The 21927-nt window shown below is 41.6% G+C and overlaps 1 protein-coding gene across 1 annotated transcript; it reads left to right on the top strand.

Moving 5' to 3' along the window:
* Positions 1–503: 503 nt before the first annotated feature.
* LOC131103686 (transmembrane protein 235) lies at positions 504–21206 on the top strand. The gene is made up of 7 exons (XM_078797339.1): positions 504–883; positions 1545–1622; positions 2979–3152; positions 9334–9537; positions 10199–10276; positions 11633–11770; positions 17100–21206. The coding sequence occupies exons 1-7, from the start codon at positions 718–720 to the stop codon at positions 17342–17344; spliced, it is 1083 nt and encodes a 360-aa protein (XP_078653465.1). The 5' UTR covers positions 504–717; the 3' UTR covers positions 17345–21206.
* The last annotated feature ends 721 nt before the right edge of the window (positions 21207–21927 follow it).

Raw genomic sequence — 21927 nt, 5'->3', positions numbered from 1 at the left:
CCCTGCTCTAGTCTATTGAGATTCCTGTGTTTATTGATCCTTGTCTTCTTGTGCTGATTGGGATGTAGTTCTGGTTACATTATAGAGTGCCACTTTCTTGGTGCCTTAAGGCATGCTGCTGCATAATATGTAATGTGTCTTCCTGAATTCATTTTCTGTTGTCTGGTTTTTGAGGATATGCACATAGTACCCCATAAGCTGCAGCATGGTTAATCGTACACAGGAAGAATAAATTAAATTAAACTACATAAAAGTAGGTAATAGAAGTAACCAATAATCGTTCGCAACGCACACACTTCTTTGGAAACACTACGTGACGACTACTAATCACTTGAAATGATTGTCACCTAGCGACATAATGCCCGGAAGCGTGATTTACTAAATAAATTCCACGTAATGCAATTACTTTTATTTTGAAGTGTGCAACCGGAAACGAAACGGTTTCTTTTGTTGAGCTTGACACTCCTCTTCTTCAGGCACTCTTCATCCTTTTCTGAATCACCTGTCAGGGACCAACAGCGCAGCAGCATTTCATTTTTGTTGTTTGAGGGGGAAAGTGACCGGAAAGTGTGCTTTTTTAATTCATAATTGAACTCGAGTGTTTTAAGGAGTGGTTTAAACAGAGCTTTTGAGCGTCGGTGCGGATTCCAGCGTAATTGGATTTCTTATTTGTTGTGAGGAAATGTGCGGAATATTACAGGAACTAGAGTGATTTGCATGATGAGGTACGGCTTGGTGGTTCTGTCGGCGGGCTTTACAGGTTTGCTCAGCTTTTCCCTCCTGGCCGTATCAATCGGAACCGATTATTGGTACATCATCGATGTGAATAAACCCAACTCTGAGGACCTGAGTTCATACTCCGGTCTGTGGACGATTAATGAAGGTTTGTGTGTTTAATGAAAGTTCTTCATGTGTCCTAAAGAGAAGACCGATGCATGACACTGTGCATATTTTCCATTAAGACAGCCACCCTATGCATGTTTATTTAAATAACCTAACACTAGCCGTGTATCATCTCCCAAGTCCTGTTTGGTTTGCTTTTTAGGCTGTTATATATATTATATATGTTGTATAGGGGATCAGAAGATCATTTTCTTTTCAATAAAAATAAAGCATAATGAGTTTAGACTGCAGAGAGTGAGCAAGACTTAAATCTGCAATTGAAAATCTAATTTCCCCTCCAAGTGCTAGTCTGCTGAGGGGATGAAGAGGAATCCTGCAGGACAATTGTCTGTATGAAATTATCCGGAAGGATCATATTAAGTAGGATGGTAGCTGTATCAGAGACACAGTGCTTATAGCATGATCCTTGCAAATATGGGCTATACCATCGCCATGAAGGTAATGTCAATCAAATCTTGATTGCAGTCATTTTCTATCATATGTAACCTTTTCATGTCAAATGAGTTCATGAACATACCACACAGCAACCTTTTCATCCATGCCAGATTTAGCTCTCTTCAAGACATCCACAGGCTGATTGGTTGATGTATTTTATTCTCAAAGTGCATTCTCCTTTTAACATTATCTCCTGACATTTCCAGGAACAAACAGGAGTTCCGTCATCCCTTCTTTCACTGCCAACATGTCCGCTCTGTCCGAGGTTGAGCGGCACCTTCTTGGTGAGTGTTTGTTTTCATCAGCAGTCACAGATTTTTTGTTGCTGGCAAGAAAAGACATTAAAAATGTCAGGCAAATAATCCTGAACTATAGGGTAACTCTGGAATGGTTCCTCCCACATTCCAAAAACATGCTAGGTTAATTGGCGACTCCAAATTGTCCATAGGTATGAATGTGAGTGTGAATGGTTGTTTGTCTATATGTGCCCTGTGATTGGCTGCCGACCAGTCCAGGGTGTACCCCGCCTCTCGCCTGAAGACAGCTGGGATAGGCTCCAGCATGAATGAATGCATGAACTGTAAAAGTCCGGGGCTGCCTCAGGCTACAGATGAGGTGTGACATGTGTGTCATCTGCAACGTCTTCTGACTCGGTGGTGGGTGCACAGCGAAGACGGGCAAACCTGCTTTTCATTCAGTTTTTCAGTTAATAATGGGAGAAGACTAGAAATAAATGCATAGTGAAATACAAAAGGTGAGTTGTGGATACCAGCATTTTGTTCATTCATTCACTCATTCATTCATTTTCTACCGCTTATCCTCACAATCCCGGGGGTGCTGGAGCCTATCCCAGCTGTCTTCAGGCGAGAGGGGGGGTACACCCTGGACTGGTCGCCAGCCAATCACAGGGCACATATAGACAAACAACCATTCACACTCACATTCATACCTATGGACAATTTGGAGTCGCCAATTAACCTAGCATGTTTTTGGAATGTGGGAGGAAACCGGAGTGCCTGGAGAAAACCCACGCATGCACAGGGAGAACATGCAAACTCCACACAGAGATTGCAGAGGGTGGAATGCATTTTGTTCATGTTCTGGTAAAAAAAAGCTTTGTTTGGCTTGAAATAAGCTAAGAAAATAAATGAAAATGCCCTTGGCTGTGATTGGCTGGCAACCAGTCCAGTGTGTACTGTCTCGTTTGAAGACAGCTGGGATAGGCTCCAGCAACCCTCATGAGGATAAGCGGTACAGAAAATGGATGGACGAATGCAGTAGGAACTGCATGGGTGACTACATCTTCACAATTAATACAGCTTCGCAATGTATGCATCCCATTATAATAAATAAACAATACAAAAAGTGTATTTCATTATATGGTTTAAGGCTTGTAGCTTAAATTTTATATCATCATACTGTAAAAATCCCCCAAAATATATATGATTTATGCTAAGGTCCATATCACCCAACCCTAGAATGGACAATTAGCAAACAAATCATCAATACAATACAATTACAGTCACATTTTCTGCATGCAGCATGTGTATTAGGGCAATTTGTAAGTGTGTTTAGTCCGATGTCGGACTCCAGGGTGACAAATAGGAATCCTATACCGTCATTGTGGTTTATGTTTACAGAGCTGCACAGGGCGGTGGTCATCGTATTGCCCCTCAGCCTGGTGCTGCTGGTGTTTGGGTGGATTTTTGGACTCGTCAGTTCGTTGGCCTGCAGCCCCAAATTGCTGACTGGGACTGCATTCTACTTTTTCGTCTGCAGTATGTACAAACACACACACATGTATGCACAGAGACACACATAATTTATTTTAATACCCTTTGGGTCAGTTATGTGGTGTGTGGGTTGGAGAGGCTTTTGTTTGAAGAAAAAGCCGCCCGAGTGGATTAGTATGAGTGTGTACACGTGGAGAATACAATTCACCTTTTTATTTTTTGCCTTGAGGCGGCTTGGAAAGGGCCTCATATCAGCCTTGTCGATACTCTGCTAATGCACAGTGTGGCAAAGTGATGAGAACAGGTGTAGCATTGTACAGTTGGATGAGGAATTACACACGAAACAGTTAAAGAAGATATATTATGGAAGTGTGTGACAAAGGTTGGCTGGTGGTCTCCTCAATACAGGTTTTTCCATTGTTAGAGTCACAGTTACATACCTATAAAAACAGGATAAGATGGACTCACACTTGTGGTTGTTGTCTGGACAACGTGATTCCTACTTCTTAAAATGTGTCATTGTTCTCCCTTGTTGCATTTCACTGGTTTCAGATTTGAGTCCAGTCTGTACAGTACAGATAAATTACGATCCCAGCTGTCTTCAGCTGAATGAATGAACAAAATGCTGGTAGCCTCACCTTTTGTATTTCACAATGCATTTATTTCTAGTCTTCTCACATTATTAACTGGAAAACCTGAATGAAAAGCAGGTTTGCCTGTCTCTGCTGGGCCCCTCCAGGTGCATCTGCTGCCTTCTGAACCGCAGATGCAGTCGACTCCCTCTTCTGTGCACAACGGGTGTTTTCAGCGCAGCACAAAAGCTCACTCGTCACGCTCCAACTGTGGAAGTGCTGAGTCCGATGTGCACCCACCACGGAGTCAGAAAACGTTGCAGATGACACACACATCACACGTCATCTGCAGAGTTCATTCATTCATTTGTGTTGGAACCTATCCCAGCTGTCTTCGGGCGAGAGGCGGGGTACACCCATTCACACTCGCATTCATACCTCGGAACCTTCATAACCACTCGGTTACCGTGCAGCCTGCATAAGAGTTTCTTGAAGATAATTATAAGCAGCTGATGGCAGACCTCCCACAAAGCCCTTGACTGCAACATGTCACTGAAGATACTGAAGATACTGAAGATACTGAAGATACGGTTTTTGCATTGCCATCTAGATTTCTTTCCATTCCATTCCATTTCCATCCAACTGTGGAGAAGTAAGTGATGAGCAACAATTCCAAGGAACAATTCCAAATGAACAATTCCACCAGGACATTGCAGCTATGGAGAAGAAGTGTCAGAAAATCGAAATCCAGAGAAATACAGCTGAATAGGTGCAGATTCTGGAAGAACTATAAAGCTTTGTGCTGGTTATTGTGTGTAGCTGCTCTATTGGAGTCCTCAACTCAATACAAAGGGCCGGAAAAGGAGCATAATAGGTCCCCTTGAAGACAAGAAAGATGCATGACATCGACTTGCCTGCCACTTGCCTAAATACTACCTGTCCATCACTTGTCATTCGAGACTTCATTTTATGATGTTTCACTTTTTGTACACTTTTATGACAGAGAACAATTTTAAAGCAACCCAGAACGGATTGTGTTAGAGGTTGTCTTGCAAAATGTGAGGTTTTTGTGCTCTTCAACATGCAGTACATGTCCAGTGCATCTTCAGCGGCCTGTTTGGCTCTTCTGTCTGATTGCTAAAACAGTGAAACCAACCATGTGATTTTGCAGAAGTCTTAAAGCATTCAAAGCTCAGCCAAACCCAAGAGTTCAGGAGTTGGTTCAAAATGGCGTATAAGCCATGTGTTACTCCCAAATTAAACATTGTTGTTGTTGTTTGCCTTGGCTTTGACGGACTTCTCCGTGACCTGGCCTGCTAAGATGGTGCTAATTTATTTTCAAATGATCGGTTTGGTTCAGGATGAAAGCCAAATCCTGTCTCTTCACTGTAGTTTCTGTGTTCACCGCAGATTGCTTTATTGTGGCATGGATATCCTTTTTTTTTCTTTCCAGCAGCTCGCAGCACATTTCCCTCACATTTACGAGATCACATTTGAGTGATTGGACACACGTTGCTGATGCAGCTGTAATCATCATCTGACCTCCGACTTCTCCACTGGCAAAGTAAACAAAACACACTTGGGAATCAAGATGCAGCCGCTTGAACTGAGGCAAACTGGCTGACTCTGAGAGGAGTGAGGAAAATCAATTTGCTGTCAGACCAACACTGTAAAATGTCAGTTTCTAGATTTACTCACTAGATATTGAACAAAGATATTTTTCTTAGAATTCAGTCAGCTTTATGAGCTGTAGGGTGAATTTTGAGAGCTGTCGTCTGAAAAAGAACTTGAAAATGTCCATATTCCCTTAGGGCAGCATCAACAAATACATAAAACTACACGGGAATCATTTCAAAATATCCCAAATTGGTGGTGCAGTTGTTTGGAAATGGCTCTAATAGTGAAAGGGAAATCAGGTGTTCAAATCACGCACACAAAGGCTTCTGTCTCCATAGATGCTTCCACTACTCATTACACCGACAAGCAAAACAAACACGACCTCCCTCGATGTCCAGTCTGTTCCTCCAGATCATCATGAGCTTCACGTATCCAGGTTTCCTCCACCAAACCTGTAGAAGAAATATCTTCAACCTAATCTGACATATATTCATCTTTGCAGTCTCAAATTCTTTTGAACTTGCCTTCACAAAAAGTTAATTACTTTAGTTTTCCCAACAGAAATACTTAATCCTCTCTTGCCCATTCTTGGACTCAAATTACACCTTCTTGTATTTACACTCTTACACATGACTCCATCATCTCCATCAAGGTCAACATCCACAGAACATTCTACTTCACCATAAGCTTCATTCATCATTAGTAAAAATTATACAGGACTTATGATACTTCCTTGTGGAGTTCCATTCCCATTTCATATTAAACACATATTTTATCATACATTCATCATACATTATTCATTTCATACCTATTCTATCCACTTCCAATGTTTGGCTCATTGGTCGGATTTTGTGTCTTCTGCTGCTCCACTGTCCTCTGGTGTGCCACAGGGATCCATTCTTGGACCAGTGGTGTACAGTTCCTTGTATCTGTTACCTCTCAGTTCAGTTTTTGACAAACGCAACATTTTCTTTAATTTTCATACCAAAGACCTCCAACTCTACTTTTTCCAAACAATGCTAACTCACTGGGTGGCAACTACATCGGAGACATCAAGAAATGTCTCTCACATAGTTTTTTATATTTAAATGATTTGGAAACGGGCAGCACGGCGGTCAGGTGGTTAGCGCGCAGACCTCACAGCGAGGAGACCAGGGTTCAATTCCACCCTCGGCCATCTCTGTGTGGAGTTTGCATGTTCTCCCCGTGCATGCGTGGGTTTTCCCCGGGTACTCCGGTTTCCTCCCACATTCCAAAAACATGCTAGGTTAATTGGTGACTCCAAATTGTCTATAGGTATGAATGTGGGTGGAAATGGTTGTTTGTTTATATGTGCCCTGTGATTGGCTGGCGACCAGTCCAGAGTGTACCCCGCCTCTCGCCCAAAGACAGCTGGGATAGGCTCCAGCACCCCCGCAACCCTTGTGAGGATAAGCGGTAGTAAATGAATGAATGAATGATTTGGAAACCGAATGTGGTACGTTTCGATCAATTTTGCTCTGTGGTGTCGTCCCTAATCTGGACTCTCTTGCCCCCGACTGTAAATCTGTGGTTGATACATTTTTTTAAAATGTTGTATCCTATTATGACCTCTAGGGGGCAGTGTTGACATCTTTTGTGGTGACCTTTTCCTTTTTGTTTAAATAAAGTGTTTTGTTGTAGTTGATGCCCCAGAGTGCTTATTCCTTCGGCAAATATTTTAATGACGGCTGAGGATTTTTTGGAGCACAATTCATGTGGTGGAAAATACAGTTGTTGTACTGTTAGGTGTGGGTACAGTAAACAATGTGCCTGTATGAAAAAGTGATTGCCCCCTAAACCTAATAACTGGTTGGGCCACTCTTAGCAGCACCAACTGTGTTTGCAATAACTTGCAATGAGTCTCTAACAGAAATGGGGAATTTTGTCCCACTCATCTTTACAGAATTGTTGCAGTTCAGTCACATTGGAGGGTTTTCCAGCATGAAGCGCTTTTTTTAAGGTCATGCCAAAGCATCTCAATAGGATTCAGGTCAGGACTTTGACTAGGCCGCTCCAAAGTCTTCATTTTGTTTTTCTTCATCCATTCAGAGGTGGACTTGCTGGTGTGTTTTGGATCATTGTCCTGCTGCAGAACCCAAGTTGGTTTCAGCTTGAGGTCACCAACAGATGGCCGGACATACTCCTTTGGGATTTTTTGCTAAACAAGAGAATTCATGGTTCCATTTATCACAGCAGGTCTTCCTGGTCCTGAACCAGCACCTTAATAATAAAATGCTTCATTTAAAAACTACATTTTGTGTTCAATATTGTTGTGATAGCTAGGAGACCCGAGTTCAATCCCACCCTCGGCCATCTCTGTGTGGAGTTTGCATGTTCTCCCCATGCATGCGTGGGTTTTCTTCGGGTACTCCGGTTTCCTCCCACATTCCAAAAACATGCTAGGTTAATTGGTGACTCCAAATTGTCCATAGGTATGAATGTGAGTGTGAATGGTTGTTTGTCTATATGTGCCCTGTGATTGGCTGGCGACCAGTCCAGGGTGTACCCTGCCTCTCCCTCGAAGACAGCTGGGATAGGCTCCAGCACCCCTTATCCCTTGTGTGGATAAGCGGTAGAAAATTAATGAATGTTGTTGTCATTTAAATTTTTTGGTGATATGATATACGTATTTAAGTGTGACAAAAGTGCAAAAAAAAAACAAATCACCTTTTCACACTCTGCCAACACTGGCCAAGTTAATATTTCATATTGCATTTTATTCCTGAAGCAAGGTTCAACGAGTGAGCAAATGTAGTGTATTCTCTCGGCGGAAAATCCAAATCACTTATAGAGAATTGAATCAGGGAATGCTGGCGAATCAGTGTGATCTGAAAATAACCACTCCTGCTGCAGTGCTGCCCGAATTGTTCTTTCTCCCACCTCCACCAGGTTCTCAATACTTGGTGACACCATCACCAAATGAGTCAGCTGAAAGTCCAGGTTATGAGTTTAGCTTCATTAGCTTCAACAGGCCCAATTCTATGTACCGTCTCGTCTTGTGAACTGAATGCCTCGTTGATGCCACTAATCTTGGATGCAATTAAAAAAAAGAAAGCTCGGTGCACCTGTACTTGATGAATTGTAGCCTTTATTGACAGTCGAGTCGAGTATGCAGACAGTGTATTTCCATCCTGTCTATTTCTCTCTGCCTGTCAGCTCCTTATGCACTCGATCCTCCACCCCACCCCACTTCCTACGCCCCCCAAGTCCCCTCATATGATTGATGTGGAAACAGAAACACCAATAATTGCCCTAATAGCATCCCATGTATTATATTTTTAGATTACAATGTAACATGTGAGAAAATATGACCACATACACAATGTTTAGCAAAATAAACATCTTTATTTCCAAATAAAGCCTCTTCAGGGCACCCTGCTCTAGTCTATTGAGATTCCTGTGTTTATTGATCCTTGTCTTCTTGTGCTGATTGGGATGTAGTTCTGGTTACATTATAGAGTGCCACTTTCTTGGTGCCTTAAGGCATGCTGCTGCATAATATGTAATGTGTCTTCCTGAATTCATTTTCTGTTGTCTGGTTTTTGAGGATATGCACATAGTACCCCATAAGCTGCAGCATGGTTAATCGTACACAGGAAGAATAAATTAAATTAAACTACATAAAAGTAGGTAATAGAAGTAACCAATAATCGTTCGCAACGCACACACTTCTTTGGAAACACTACGTGACGACTACTAATCACTTGAAATGATTGTCACCTAGCGACATAATGCCCGGAAGCGTGATTTACTAAATAAATTCCACGTAATGCAATTACTTTTATTTTGAAGTGTGCAACCGGAAACGAAACGGTTTCTTTTGTTGAGCTTGACACTCCTCTTCTTCAGGCACTCTTCATCCTTTTCTGAATCACCTGTCAGGGACCAACAGCGCAGCAGCATTTCATTTTTGTTGTTTGAGGGGGAAAGTGACCGGAAAGTGTGCTTTTTTAATTCATAATTGAACTCGAGTGTTTTAAGGAGTGGTTTAAACAGAGCTTTTGAGCGTCGGTGCGGATTCCAGCGTAATTGGATTTCTTATTTGTTGTGAGGAAATGTGCGGAATATTACAGGAACTAGAGTGATTTGCATGATGAGGTACGGCTTGGTGGTTCTGTCGGCGGGCTTTACAGGTTTGCTCAGCTTTTCCCTCCTGGCCGTATCAATCGGAACCGATTATTGGTACATCATCGATGTGAATAAACCCAACTCTGAGGACCTGAGTTCATACTCCGGTCTGTGGACGATTAATGAAGGTTTGTGTGTTTAATGAAAGTTCTTCATGTGTCCTAAAGAGAAGACCGATGCATGACACTGTGCATATTTTCCATTAAGACAGCCACCCTATGCATGTTTATTTAAATAACCTAACACTAGCCGTGTATCATCTCCCAAGTCCTGTTTGGTTTGCTTTTTAGGCTGTTATATATATTATATATGTTGTATAGGGGATCAGAAGATCATTTTCTTTTCAATAAAAATAAAGCATAATGAGTTTAGACTGCAGAGAGTGAGCAAGACTTAAATCTGCAATTGAAAATCTAATTTCCCCTCCAAGTGCTAGTCTGCTGAGGGGATGAAGAGGAATCCTGCAGGACAATTGTCTGTATGAAATTATCCGGAAGGATCATATTAAGTAGGATGGTAGCTGTATCAGAGACACAGTGCTTATAGCATGATCCTTGCAAATATGGGCTATACCATCGCCATGAAGGTAATGTCAATCAAATCTTGATTGCAGTCATTTTCTATCATATGTAACCTTTTCATGTCAAATGAGTTCATGAACATACCACACAGCAACCTTTTCATCCATGCCAGATTTAGCTCTCTTCAAGACATCCACAGGCTGATTGGTTGATGTATTTTATTCTCAAAGTGCATTCTCCTTTTAACATTATCTCCTGACATTTCCAGGAACAAACAGGAGTTCCGTCATCCCTTCTTTCACTGCCAACATGTCCGCTCTGTCCGAGGTTGAGCGGCACCTTCTTGGTGAGTGTTTGTTTTCATCAGCAGTCACAGATTTTTTGTTGCTGGCAAGAAAAGACATTAAAAATGTCAGGCAAATAATCCTGAACTATAGGGTAACTCTGGAATGGTTCCTCCCACATTCCAAAAACATGCTAGGTTAATTGGCGACTCCAAATTGTCCATAGGTATGAATGTGAGTGTGAATGGTTGTTTGTCTATATGTGCCCTGTGATTGGCTGCCGACCAGTCCAGGGTGTACCCCGCCTCTCGCCTGAAGACAGCTGGGATAGGCTCCAGCATGAATGAATGCATGAACTGTAAAAGTCCGGGGCTGCCTCAGGCTACAGATGAGGTGTGACATGTGTGTCATCTGCAACGTCTTCTGACTCGGTGGTGGGTGCACAGCGAAGACGGGCAAACCTGCTTTTCATTCAGTTTTTCAGTTAATAATGGGAGAAGACTAGAAATAAATGCATAGTGAAATACAAAAGGTGAGTTGTGGATACCAGCATTTTGTTCATTCATTCACTCATTCATTCATTTTCTACCGCTTATCCTCACAATCCCGGGGGTGCTGGAGCCTATCCCAGCTGTCTTCAGGCGAGAGGGGGGGTACACCCTGGACTGGTCGCCAGCCAATCACAGGGCACATATAGACAAACAACCATTCACACTCACATTCATACCTATGGACAATTTGGAGTCGCCAATTAACCTAGCATGTTTTTGGAATGTGGGAGGAAACCGGAGTGCCTGGAGAAAACCCACGCATGCACAGGGAGAACATGCAAACTCCACACAGAGATTGCAGAGGGTGGAATGCATTTTGTTCATGTTCTGGTAAAAAAAAGCTTTGTTTGGCTTGAAATAAGCTAAGAAAATAAATGAAAATGCCCTTGGCTGTGATTGGCTGGCAACCAGTCCAGTGTGTACTGTCTCGTTTGAAGACAGCTGGGATAGGCTCCAGCAACCCTCATGAGGATAAGCGGTACAGAAAATGGATGGACGAATGCAGTAGGAACTGCATGGGTGACTACATCTTCACAATTAATACAGCTTCGCAATGTATGCATCCCATTATAATAAATAAACAATACAAAAAGTGTATTTCATTATATGGTTTAAGGCTTGTAGCTTAAATTTTATATCATCATACTGTAAAAATCCCCCAAAATATATATGATTTATGCTAAGGTCCATATCACCCAACCCTAGAATGGACAATTAGCAAACAAATCATCAATACAATACAATTACAGTCACATTTTCTGCATGCAGCATGTGTATTAGGGCAATTTGTAAGTGTGTTTAGTCCGATGTCGGACTCCAGGGTGACAAATAGGAATCCTATACCGTCATTGTGGTTTATGTTTACAGAGCTGCACAGGGCGGTGGTCATCGTATTGCCCCTCAGCCTGGTGCTGCTGGTGTTTGGGTGGATTTTTGGACTCGTCAGTTCGTTGGCCTGCAGCCCCAAATTGCTGACTGGGACTGCATTCTACTTTTTCGTCTGCAGTATGTACAAACACACACACATGTATGCACAGAGACACACATAATTTATTTTAATACCCTTTGGGTCAGTTATGTGGTGTGTGGGTTGGAGAGGCTTTTGTTTGAAGAAAAAGCCGCCCGAGTGGATTAGTATGAGTGTGTACACGTGGAGAATACAATTCACCTTTTTATTTTTTGCCTTGAGGCGGCTTGGAAAGGGCCTCATATCAGCCTTGTCGATACTCTGCTAATGCACAGTGTGGCAAAGTGATGAGAACAGGTGTAGCATTGTACAGTTGGATGAGGAATTACACACGAAACAGTTAAAGAAGATATATTATGGAAGTGTGTGACAAAGGTTGGCTGGTGGCCTCCTCAATACAGGTTTTTCCATTGTTAGAGTCACAGTTACATACCTATAAAAACAGGATAAGATGGACTCACACTTGTGGTTGTTGTCTGGACAACGTGATTCCTACTTCTTAAAATGTGTCATTGTTCTCCCTTGTTGCATTTCACTGGTTTCACATTTGAGTCCAGTCTGTACAGTACAGATAAATTACGATATTAGCAGTTTCTCATAGTAGATTATTATTATGTGCGTCGTCGAAATATCCCCAGGCCTCAGAAATTGAAGCACCCTTCAAGCCCTATTTGAACTGTTGGGGGGAAGCCTACTTTAGGGGGAACATCCTGTCTCATGCAATCAGTGACTTCCATCCCACCCCACATTAGGAAGGAAGCAGGGAACGCTACAAAGCACTTGGAGCATCAACGGTAAATGGAGGTCCATTTGTTGCCAAGATATCACCAATCCGGATTCGGGGTGTAATGATTCATTTTAATAATTTGATTCATGATTGGTGGTTGTTGATACGATTGAAGGATGATGTTGGTTAATGTAGAACAATAATGGTCCCTCCGATCCCTCTTGAGGTTTACCTGCCGTTTGCTAGGTGCCTGGACGGTCAGCGTTGTGTGAAATCTCATGGCGCCTCCGTGGGTGGTGGCACAGATTTGTTGTGTTGCCGTGGTATTTTACTTGACCTTTATAAACAGTGACCAACTTACCAACATCTCCCTCTTTACAAAGTGTTTTTGTCTGCGATGACGTCACAGACTGACTCAGGTAAGGTTTAACATTTTTTGCATTAAAAGTAAAAAAAAAAACAATAACACACATCCATGTAAAGCCTACTGTGCTTAAATCCAATACTTTATTTCCTGGTATTGATGCAAACAATTGATTGAAACATGCTGTATATAAATATATGTTGTCTGGAATTGCAACTTGCCGAACACAGATCGATGTAGTTGGATCATTGGAATATAAACTGATACATCCATGGAGTAGATGAGTCATTACACCCCTACCTAAGACGTATTTATACGATGATGCAACGCACAGCCTGCATCTTGACCTTGTAAAAGAGTGAAAAGTGAAAAGGCTTCAGGCTGTGTACGCGAGGGAGGTTACGCATATATACAAACAAACATTCACATTCATACCTATGGACAATTTGGAGTCGCCAATTAACCTAGCATGTTTTTGGAATGTGGGAGGAAACCGGAGTACCCGGAGAAAACCCATGCATGCACGAGGAGAACATGCAAACTCCACACAGAGATGGCCGAGGGTGGAATTGAACTCGGGTCTCCTAGCCTGCACGCTAACCACTCGTTCGCTGTGCAGCCCGTACCAAATGTTGTGTACTGAAAAATCAGATTACAAATACACGTTCTGTTCCAAGTAGTATACAAGCAGTGAAATGAGTTGCCGCTTTAAAAGATAGGCCATATCAAGGAATAGCTGTTTCCCTCCATTGTCATGAATGATTGGAATACTCATTATAGGTAAGAGATGACATGCTGCTAAATGGGTCATATCATAACAAGTTTTTGTTAGCAATCTGCCATTTTTTGGTGATTTTTTTGGAAATGAGTCAAATACACTGTGCATAAACTAAGTCATGAGGAAAGGCTGTTTGGCTCGAGAGAGGCCATGGCTTCAGCCCCTAATGCACAAATCTGTCACAGAGAGGGTTCGCACTTTGCCTACCTGACGCTTTTCAGCCTCCACAAAGTCACACAGCAGAGCAGAGGCACTTCATTTCATGCATAGCAACAATTTTCCCGTCCACATAAAACAATAGGCTCTAATATGAGGATGAGGTGATGCTTTGCACTGATGTTGTCTCTTTTAAAAGGTACAATTACAGTTTATATCTCATCTCTTTATTTCAGAGTACCCTTATAATGAAAACATTTGGCTGGGGTCAATACGGTATTTGAAAGCACCACCACCGCATGCTGTTCTTTTTCAATGCAGTTTTTATCGTGAATGTATGCATGAATGCATGAATGTATTTTTCAGAAGAAGTGCTTCCTATAAAAAGAAGCAATTGCCTCATAATTGACTCTAAGTCTATATCATTGACGACAACTAAAATTCAGTCTACATCAAGGGCATGATTTTCTGTTCCTGCTCCTGAAAATAAATCTTATTCACCCCAAGTATGTAATAATTTATAAATATCTGAATACAAAGCATATAGCGGACAGTATAATAATGTCGCATACAGTTTAATTTAGTTTATTGAATGGTTAATTACACGGTTATTGTACAGAATTTTTGGAGCAGTTTCTATTGTAGGGTCTGACAACCTCAGAAAGGAAAGACCTCCGATATCTCCTTTACACACTTTGGATGTATCATCCTGGCACTAATGGAGCTCCGTAGTGCAGTGAGTGTGTGTTGGAGGGGGTGGGAGTCTTTGTTCATTATGGAGGACACCTTGCCTGTCATTCCTCTCTTAGCCTTAGCCTTAGCCTTAGCCTTAGCCTCCTGAGCAGGTACAGGCTGCTCTGACCTTTTTTGCATCAGTGCAAGATCTGTATCAGTCAAGTTTATTAGTCTAGTCCCAAAACATAAGCAGCAAAAACGCAGCGAACGTATGTTAATAAACAGAATGAATGTATATTTATTTGTATCAAATCAAGTTAGCAGAAGGGTCTGGAAGGGGTAGGAGCAAGCCAGCCTTGAGGCAGCAGACTTCATTAGTGTGTCAAAAATAGACATTTTTATGTTTTAATTACTTGCATTTATTTGCTAGTAGTGGATGGGCTCGAAATGTAACTTTTATGTAATTGTATTTACCAGAGATGCTCTCATCGATCAGTATTGCTCGATATCACTGAAAAGGATGGTATTGATATCAGCCAATACTTGTTTTAACATTCTGATCCTTTCCACCGATCAGTTCTGCCCCCACTTCAGCATCCAGAATAAGCATGTCTGCCGTGTGTGGGACTTCCTGTCTTTGTGAGAGTGATATAAGCTCTGCATCCTCCAAAATGGGCCTTAAAAAGAAGGCAGGGTGTTGCGAGTTTGAGGTTTGCGATGTGATCTTCCGTCAGGCAGCAGCTAAACCCCGTCCCAACCCGCCTCAGTACGGATTTGGGAGCATGCGGACACTATGTAGCACTTTTAGTGCAGGAGGAACTTTCGCTGTGTGCGGGGCTGCGTCGGACTCCATAGATGCGTGATGCACAACGAGTGTAACATATGACGAGTGAGCGTTTGCACCGCGCTTGAAACAGCCGTTGTGCGCGCCGATATCACACTGATATTGGTCACAGAAGAGGAAGTCGGCTGCATCTCATATACGGCTGGAGGGACCAGCAGAGGTGGATAAACCTGCTTTCATTCAGGTTTTCAATTAATTACGTGAGAAGACTAGAAATAAATGCATTGTGAAATACAAAACGCAAGTTGTGGATACCAGCATTTTGTTCATGTTCTGGTAAAACAAGCATATTGGCTTTGTTTGGCTTGAAATAAGCTTTATTTATTTAGTTAGCCTTAAGTATTTATTCACAACTCATGTGAACCCCGGTTGTGCTGACTGAGGAAGTCAGGGGCAATATGCTGAGAAATGCCAAGCCAAATGGATCTGCCTCTGTCAATTTATTCTGTGTCACTAATCTGCAACAAAAGCTCAAGGCTGAAGGACAGATGATTTCAGTTCTTTGAGAAAAAGCTTACTGGTGATAAATTTCTCATTTAATGAGCAGGTTACGACGTGGGTATGGTGGCTACCTTCACATGGCCATCCATCTTTTTTCTATTTTGCGTATCCTCACTAAGGTCGCGGGGCCTTCATTTGTAGTCTACTGCAATAGAGATGGATGAGTTATGCTTCATCAGGACTCACAGTTTCTTGTGTTTCGTTAACCCGCTCAGACTCAACCTTGCGTATGTACCTTTCACCGCAAACACTGGTATTTTTAGAGAAATTGTATATGGTGCAATTCTTCCACACGTGCATAGTCAGTGTTCAGACACAGGAATCATATGATAGTCATGTAATACTCCGTTACACATAATGCATTTTTGCCGGGTATGAGTATGAAACGAGTACATTTGGTCATTATCCGTATTTGTCTTAAAAGTAAATGCTCATTATGTATTCACTCTTCACCTTCAGCTTGCCTCTATTTGGATTTGTATCTAAAGTTACTTCGTAAACTTGTCACTTAACTTGTATGCAGGCTTGTGACGTCACTTGTGCATCAGAGGTAGCATGAGCGATATTTCCATGAAATGTATTTTTGTCTTATTCCATGAAGTCATCATAAAACAGGCGTTCTACCTACAATATAAGAATTTTGTTGATTTTCAGTTGGCAGTACACAGACAGTGATAACATGAACCCGTTGACTGCTGCATTGACTGGTCACAACATTAGGTACACCTGCACAGTAGCTGTATCCAACACTATTACACAATATTATACCCCTGTGGTCAAATATTATGTCTCAATATGTTGCAGTATGCACTTTGCAATCTTAAATTTGTTTCATAAGTATACCGCGCGTCGTGCCACTTCCGGTGGGGTTTTTTTTCGTCTGCTCTCTTAGGTTGGTGAGATAGTCACTTGGAAAAAGTACTGAATGCTGTTTTTTTGAGAAAAATACAGTGAACTATGCTGACAGATTATTTCCATGTTTGCGTGAATCACCAACTTCACACAGATCATTAAAAAAACAAACAAATAATAAGTCTTACAGATCACTGGCACACATACGCAGTATACATGTAGCAGAATAATAATAAATACAGTTTATGCCCCACCCACTCCGAGTAAAGATACGGATACAGCTCATTTAGATGGGTGAACAAGTACAGATACAGATATTGGTGTACTCGCTCATCTCTAAAGCACATGCTCACATGAAAAAAACAAAAAGTGCTAGCCAAGTGACCAGTGGAGAACACTACGAGATAATGCCGCTGTTTGTAGTCAAGGATTCTTCAGTTGCTTTTCTGTATGTTCTTTTTCATCACCAGGTCTCTTCACCCTGACTGGGGTCAGCCTCTACATCGAGTACCACAACAAGGCCATGGAGGAGTTCCAACGCAATGTATCCCCGGAGGACCTGGCCTACGTGGACGTGTCATTCGGCTGGTCCTTTGCCATGGCGTGGCTCTCTTACTCTTTGGAATTGGCCACCGGCCTACTGCTTCTGCTCTCCGCCAAAATCACCCAAATGAAAGGACGTTACGACTGTGGTGTTGCTGTCGCCACTTTGTGAATGTCCGTAATCCATCTTAAAAAAGAATACCATAAAAGAGAATTGTATCTTTAAGCAAAACGAGATTAAGAAAAATGTTGTTGTACATAAATATGTTGTACATCCAATTCAGAATTACGTATTTATCATTATTAAACTATACCTGTCAGAGGACAGAGGGTGTGTGAGGCAAAGCAAGGCAAGTTTATTTATAGAGCAAGGAACCTGGTAACAAGGGAATTCAAAGTGCTTTACAGAAAAGAAGTCTAACATCATTTCATGAAACCCATTCTATTAAAAATATAAGGATTTGAACATTGCCAAAATTGAGCACATTTAGTCCAGACTCTGGGAATCCACAGGAGACCGCTCCCTGAAGTTCTCAGAGGCATGTCACAGATGTACTGTGGTGCGAGACTATGAAAAGCTGTTTAAAACTCAGTTCTCTTAGAAACGAGCTGAGCACTGGGCTAAGGTTGTTATGTATCCAGCAGCATTCTGCATGTACTGGAGCTGCTTTACAGCTTGTTTATAGCCCACTGAGAAAGCTGTCACAGTAGCCCAGGGGTCGGCAACCTTTACTATGAAAAGAGCCATTTTACCCTCTTGCCCCCTAAAGAAAAATAGCCTGGAACTGCAAAACATATTATAAAAAACATTATAAACTCTAGCAAGAGAATACAACAAATAGAAGTGCAATGAGTGTGCATGTGTAACGGATGCCAACTAGTAGGGTTACCAAGGTCATCATCTTGGTTAAACCTCTCTACCTGCCCGCCTGAAGAAAAGTGTAGCACAGTGAATTGACAGCCTGTTTCTTTTAGCTGGCGACCAACAGCTGGGATGATTCACATGCGGAGCCAATTATGAGTCTCCCATGGTTTTGGCTGTCATATTTGGCCGGAATTCTGGGGTATCAAAGTAGTTCAGATAGACGAGTTGATGGAGTACTCTTGCTAGTATTGAAAATAAACTTACATAATGTATGTATAAATTACTGTAAACCTAAGTGATTTGTTTCTTCTGCCACAAACAAGTTCCCATTCTGCTGTTTAAATTATCTCTAATTTATTGATATAAGCCAAACACTGGCTTCGCTCGCCGTCCTCGTGCTCATCCAATCACGTCCAATTAGAACTCAGCCATGTATTCTTTTTACTCATTACAAAGACGTGCGTTTCCCCCACTCCGGTGATAAAAAAATATTCGAGCATTGCAAAGGGAGCCACAACAAAGAGACTGAAGAGCCACATGCGGCTCTGGAGTAGCAGGTTGCTGACCCCTCGTCTAGCATGATTGAGATGAAGGCATGGATTAGTCTCTCTAAATCTGGCTCAGGCACTTTTCTTAGGAGGTAAAACTGCTGATGTTCATTCATTCATTTTCTACCGCTTTTTCCTCACGAGGGTCGTGGGGGTGCTGGAGCCTATCCCAGCTGTCTTCGGGCGAGAGGCGGGGTACACCCTGGACTGGTCGCCAGCCAATCACAGGGCACATATAGACAAACAACCATTCACACTCACATTCATACCTATGGACAATTTGGAGTCGCCAATTAACCTAGCATGTTTTGGGAGGAAACCGGAGTACCCGGAGAAAACCCACGCATGCACGGGGAGAACATGCGAACTCCACACAGAGAGGTCCGAGGGTGGAATTGAACCCTGATCACCTAGCTGTGAGGTCTGCGCGCTAACCACTGCTGATGTTAATGAGCAAAATATTATGTTTTTAGAGAGTTTTGAGGTAACTAATACAATTTTTATCGGGGGGCCACAGGCAATGATTTCAGTTTTGTCTTAGTTTAGCTTGGAGAAAATAGTTCTGCATCCACACACATTGACACATGCATTAAATGAATATAAATATGAACAGATGGCAGGGAGAAACTCAATGCCACATGGAGAAATACCCCAGCATGAGTCACACATCACATATGCTTAAGGAAATGTACTGAACAATAATAGTAACTTTGGTCTTAAATTTCAAGATTGTGTCTCACCTACTGGATTAAAGCTGGAACACTGGTTACCGTGACGACTTGGACAGACCCTTGTGGAATGTGGAATGTGAAGTCTGAATGAAAATGTGTGCAATTGTTCAAATGGAAATTTCTTAAAAGGTCATTTGTAAATCGTCCATCCTAAAGGGAAAATAACACAGAGGAGGATGGCCGCTGACCCTGTCTCTCCCGTTATGTGGAGCCGAGTCTGAACACACTTGTTTATACTGAAACCAAGGTTAAAATATTGTTGGAACTCGAAAATGCTCCTAAAAATAATAATTCCAGAAATAATTGCCTCATAACAGAAAAGTACAGATGCGTAATTTCCTAGTACCACTTCATCTCAATGCTTCATCAGTATAAGTGCCCAACGAAATATAATACAAAGCCTGCAAGAAAATCAGATGAAAAAAGTCCACACCACATATTCACACCGACTAAGGTACGACCACACATGCCTAAATCTGTTTAAAACTAATATTTCTCGAAATAAACTGGCGTTCTAGCAAATATGGACTGCCCATGTCAACTGTAGGCTACTCGGAAGCAACATAACAAATGTGTTTTTTACAACAAATGAATTACCAAGCAAATTCATATGCTAAACATCCATGGTCAAACAGACTCATTGAAGGACACATAGAAGAATGTATACATGCAGAATGACTTTGTGTAAGAACGCAGATAAACATGTTAGAAGCACTATTTTCATTTGCTATGTTCATTATCACGGTCACGAGATGTCTGATGCCGAATATGCTGCTGTATACTGCTGCTGATATTTACCACTGTTTGATCGCCTTGTTTTCAACTATTTGGTGTCTTTCTGCAACACACCATGCACATTCACACAGTTAGGTCACATTATTTCAAAGGAATGCACTGTTATTCTGTTAATCTGCCACACTTTTTCAAAGACATTGAATGGCAAAAAGGAGTTTTGATTGCATTTTTATTGGTAGCTGAAGGTTGTAAAGAGTCCTGCTTTGTACTGTTAGAAAGCTTGCGGATAAATATGCAGGTGGTAAATGATCTTTGGTTTTTCACTTGTATAGCGCTTTTCCACCTCCATGGTGCTCACAGCGTTTTGACACTGTCCGTACATTAACCTACTGATGACGCAGCACGAGGAACAACTGAGGGTTCAGTATCTTGCTCCAGGATACTTCGACATGATCACGGCAGGAAGGAAGATTGAACCCACACTTCAGGTTGGGAGACGACCACTCTTCCACCTGAGCCGCGCGGCCCCCAATTATGCAGGTGGTAATTGGTTCCAAGTCAATAGGACGTAGCGTTTGGGAGATATTTGCCAAAAACGATTTTTCTACCGGTTTAGAGCGGTTCATACAAAAAATCATGAAAAATTGCAAAGTCGTAGCAAGTCGTGCTAGGTCCCGTTGAAAATCTTGCGGAAGTTTGTTCCTTGTCGATAGAACTTAGCGTTCAATGTTTTTTTGTTACTTATTGTTACATTTGGTTCAGATCAAGGAGGAGACCGTCTGTCTTGTCTTGTTTACGTCTGCTGCTGATTGATCCGAAACAGAACCATAACATTGTCCTATTTTGTGGTGTGTAACTAACTCTGTGACTGTGATTTCACTTCAGTTTGACTGGTCATTTTGACCAGAAGATGATCTTTGTACCATTGCACAGCTTAGTTGGAAATGTCAATAAAAGCAACAATTCACTTCGTCTCATGTTGGGTTCAATCTAGGAAAAGTCATCAAATTTCAAGTTGAAATATTATTGTTTAGGGAATTTCTTTGTTTTAACACAGTGGCAGGTCATTTTTACTAGAGAATAAGGTTAAAGGCAGCACTAACCAGGTAGTGCAAAACTAAATCTTTCTGGGGTGTTTGATGCCAATTACAATAACTTTTATCTTATTAAGTTTATTAAGTTTATTAAGTTTCATCCAAAAAAATAAAGCTGTCGATGAAAATGAAGTGTTTCTTTTCCAAAAGAAGATTTAAACTCCAACAATAGCAATGGTCAAAGGACAGAGCCCTGTGGAAGTAAATTTGCCATTTTTGAATATGAGCACCTAGTTTTGTTTTGTAAAAATTAAGATGTTCCTCTACATTCTTCAATACAATACAATCTTCAATAATATTAAATTTTATATATCTTTCATGAATTAAGATGAATTATCAAACTGTAGCGTAGATTAACAAATATCTCAAACAACTGCATTATTCTACCAGCTAATTATGATTGTCTGAGTACAGACACTTGTGGAACGCCATGAATGACTTTTCAGTTTGTCATTTACAACAGCACACCTTTGTATGCTCCATAAAATAACACAATATTTACGATGATTGATAATAATGTAGCCTACAGTCAGAATCTTTGAAATGGAGAAGACGTAATCTGGATGTAAATAAGAAAATAACCAAACTACAGGCATAGTCACAAAGTCACAACATGTTTCTGGGGTGCTGAAAACCGTGCGGTTCCTCATTATTTTCTCAGACAATAATGACGGAAGTGTCATGTTCTATGTTGTCACTCTGCTGCCGCCTGTCTGCCGTGTCTTTGCAGCGCATCACTGTGTTTCCCGATAACACCTGTGGCTAATTCCTGCACTTCCTAA

Source organism: Doryrhamphus excisus, linkage group LG16 (assembly GCF_037039965.1).
Source record: "Doryrhamphus excisus strain RoL-2023G ecotype Guam linkage group LG16, RoL_Dexc_Guam_v1.1, whole genome shotgun sequence".
NCBI classification, from domain to species: domain Eukaryota; kingdom Metazoa; phylum Chordata; class Actinopteri; order Syngnathiformes; family Syngnathidae; genus Doryrhamphus; species Doryrhamphus excisus.
The sequence above is the reverse complement of the archived record's forward strand: the minus strand, read 5'-3'. Positions and strand labels throughout refer to the sequence as shown.

What these genes read in the sequence shown, in the direction of transcription:
- LOC131103686 (XM_078797339.1), top strand. Translation starts at nt 718, where the DNA reads ATGATGAGGTACGGCTTGGTGGTTCTGTCGGCGGGCTTTACAGGTTTG. An exon ending in TCTGTGGACGATTAATGAAG is followed by an intron (nt 884 to 1,544) that starts GTTTGTGTGTTT and finishes TGACATTTCCAG; the next exon opens with GAACAAACAGGAGTTCCGTC. An exon ending in GGTTGAGCGGCACCTTCTTG is followed by an intron (nt 10,277 to 11,632) that starts GTGAGTGTTTGT and finishes TTATGTTTACAG; the next exon opens with AGCTGCACAGGGCGGTGGTC.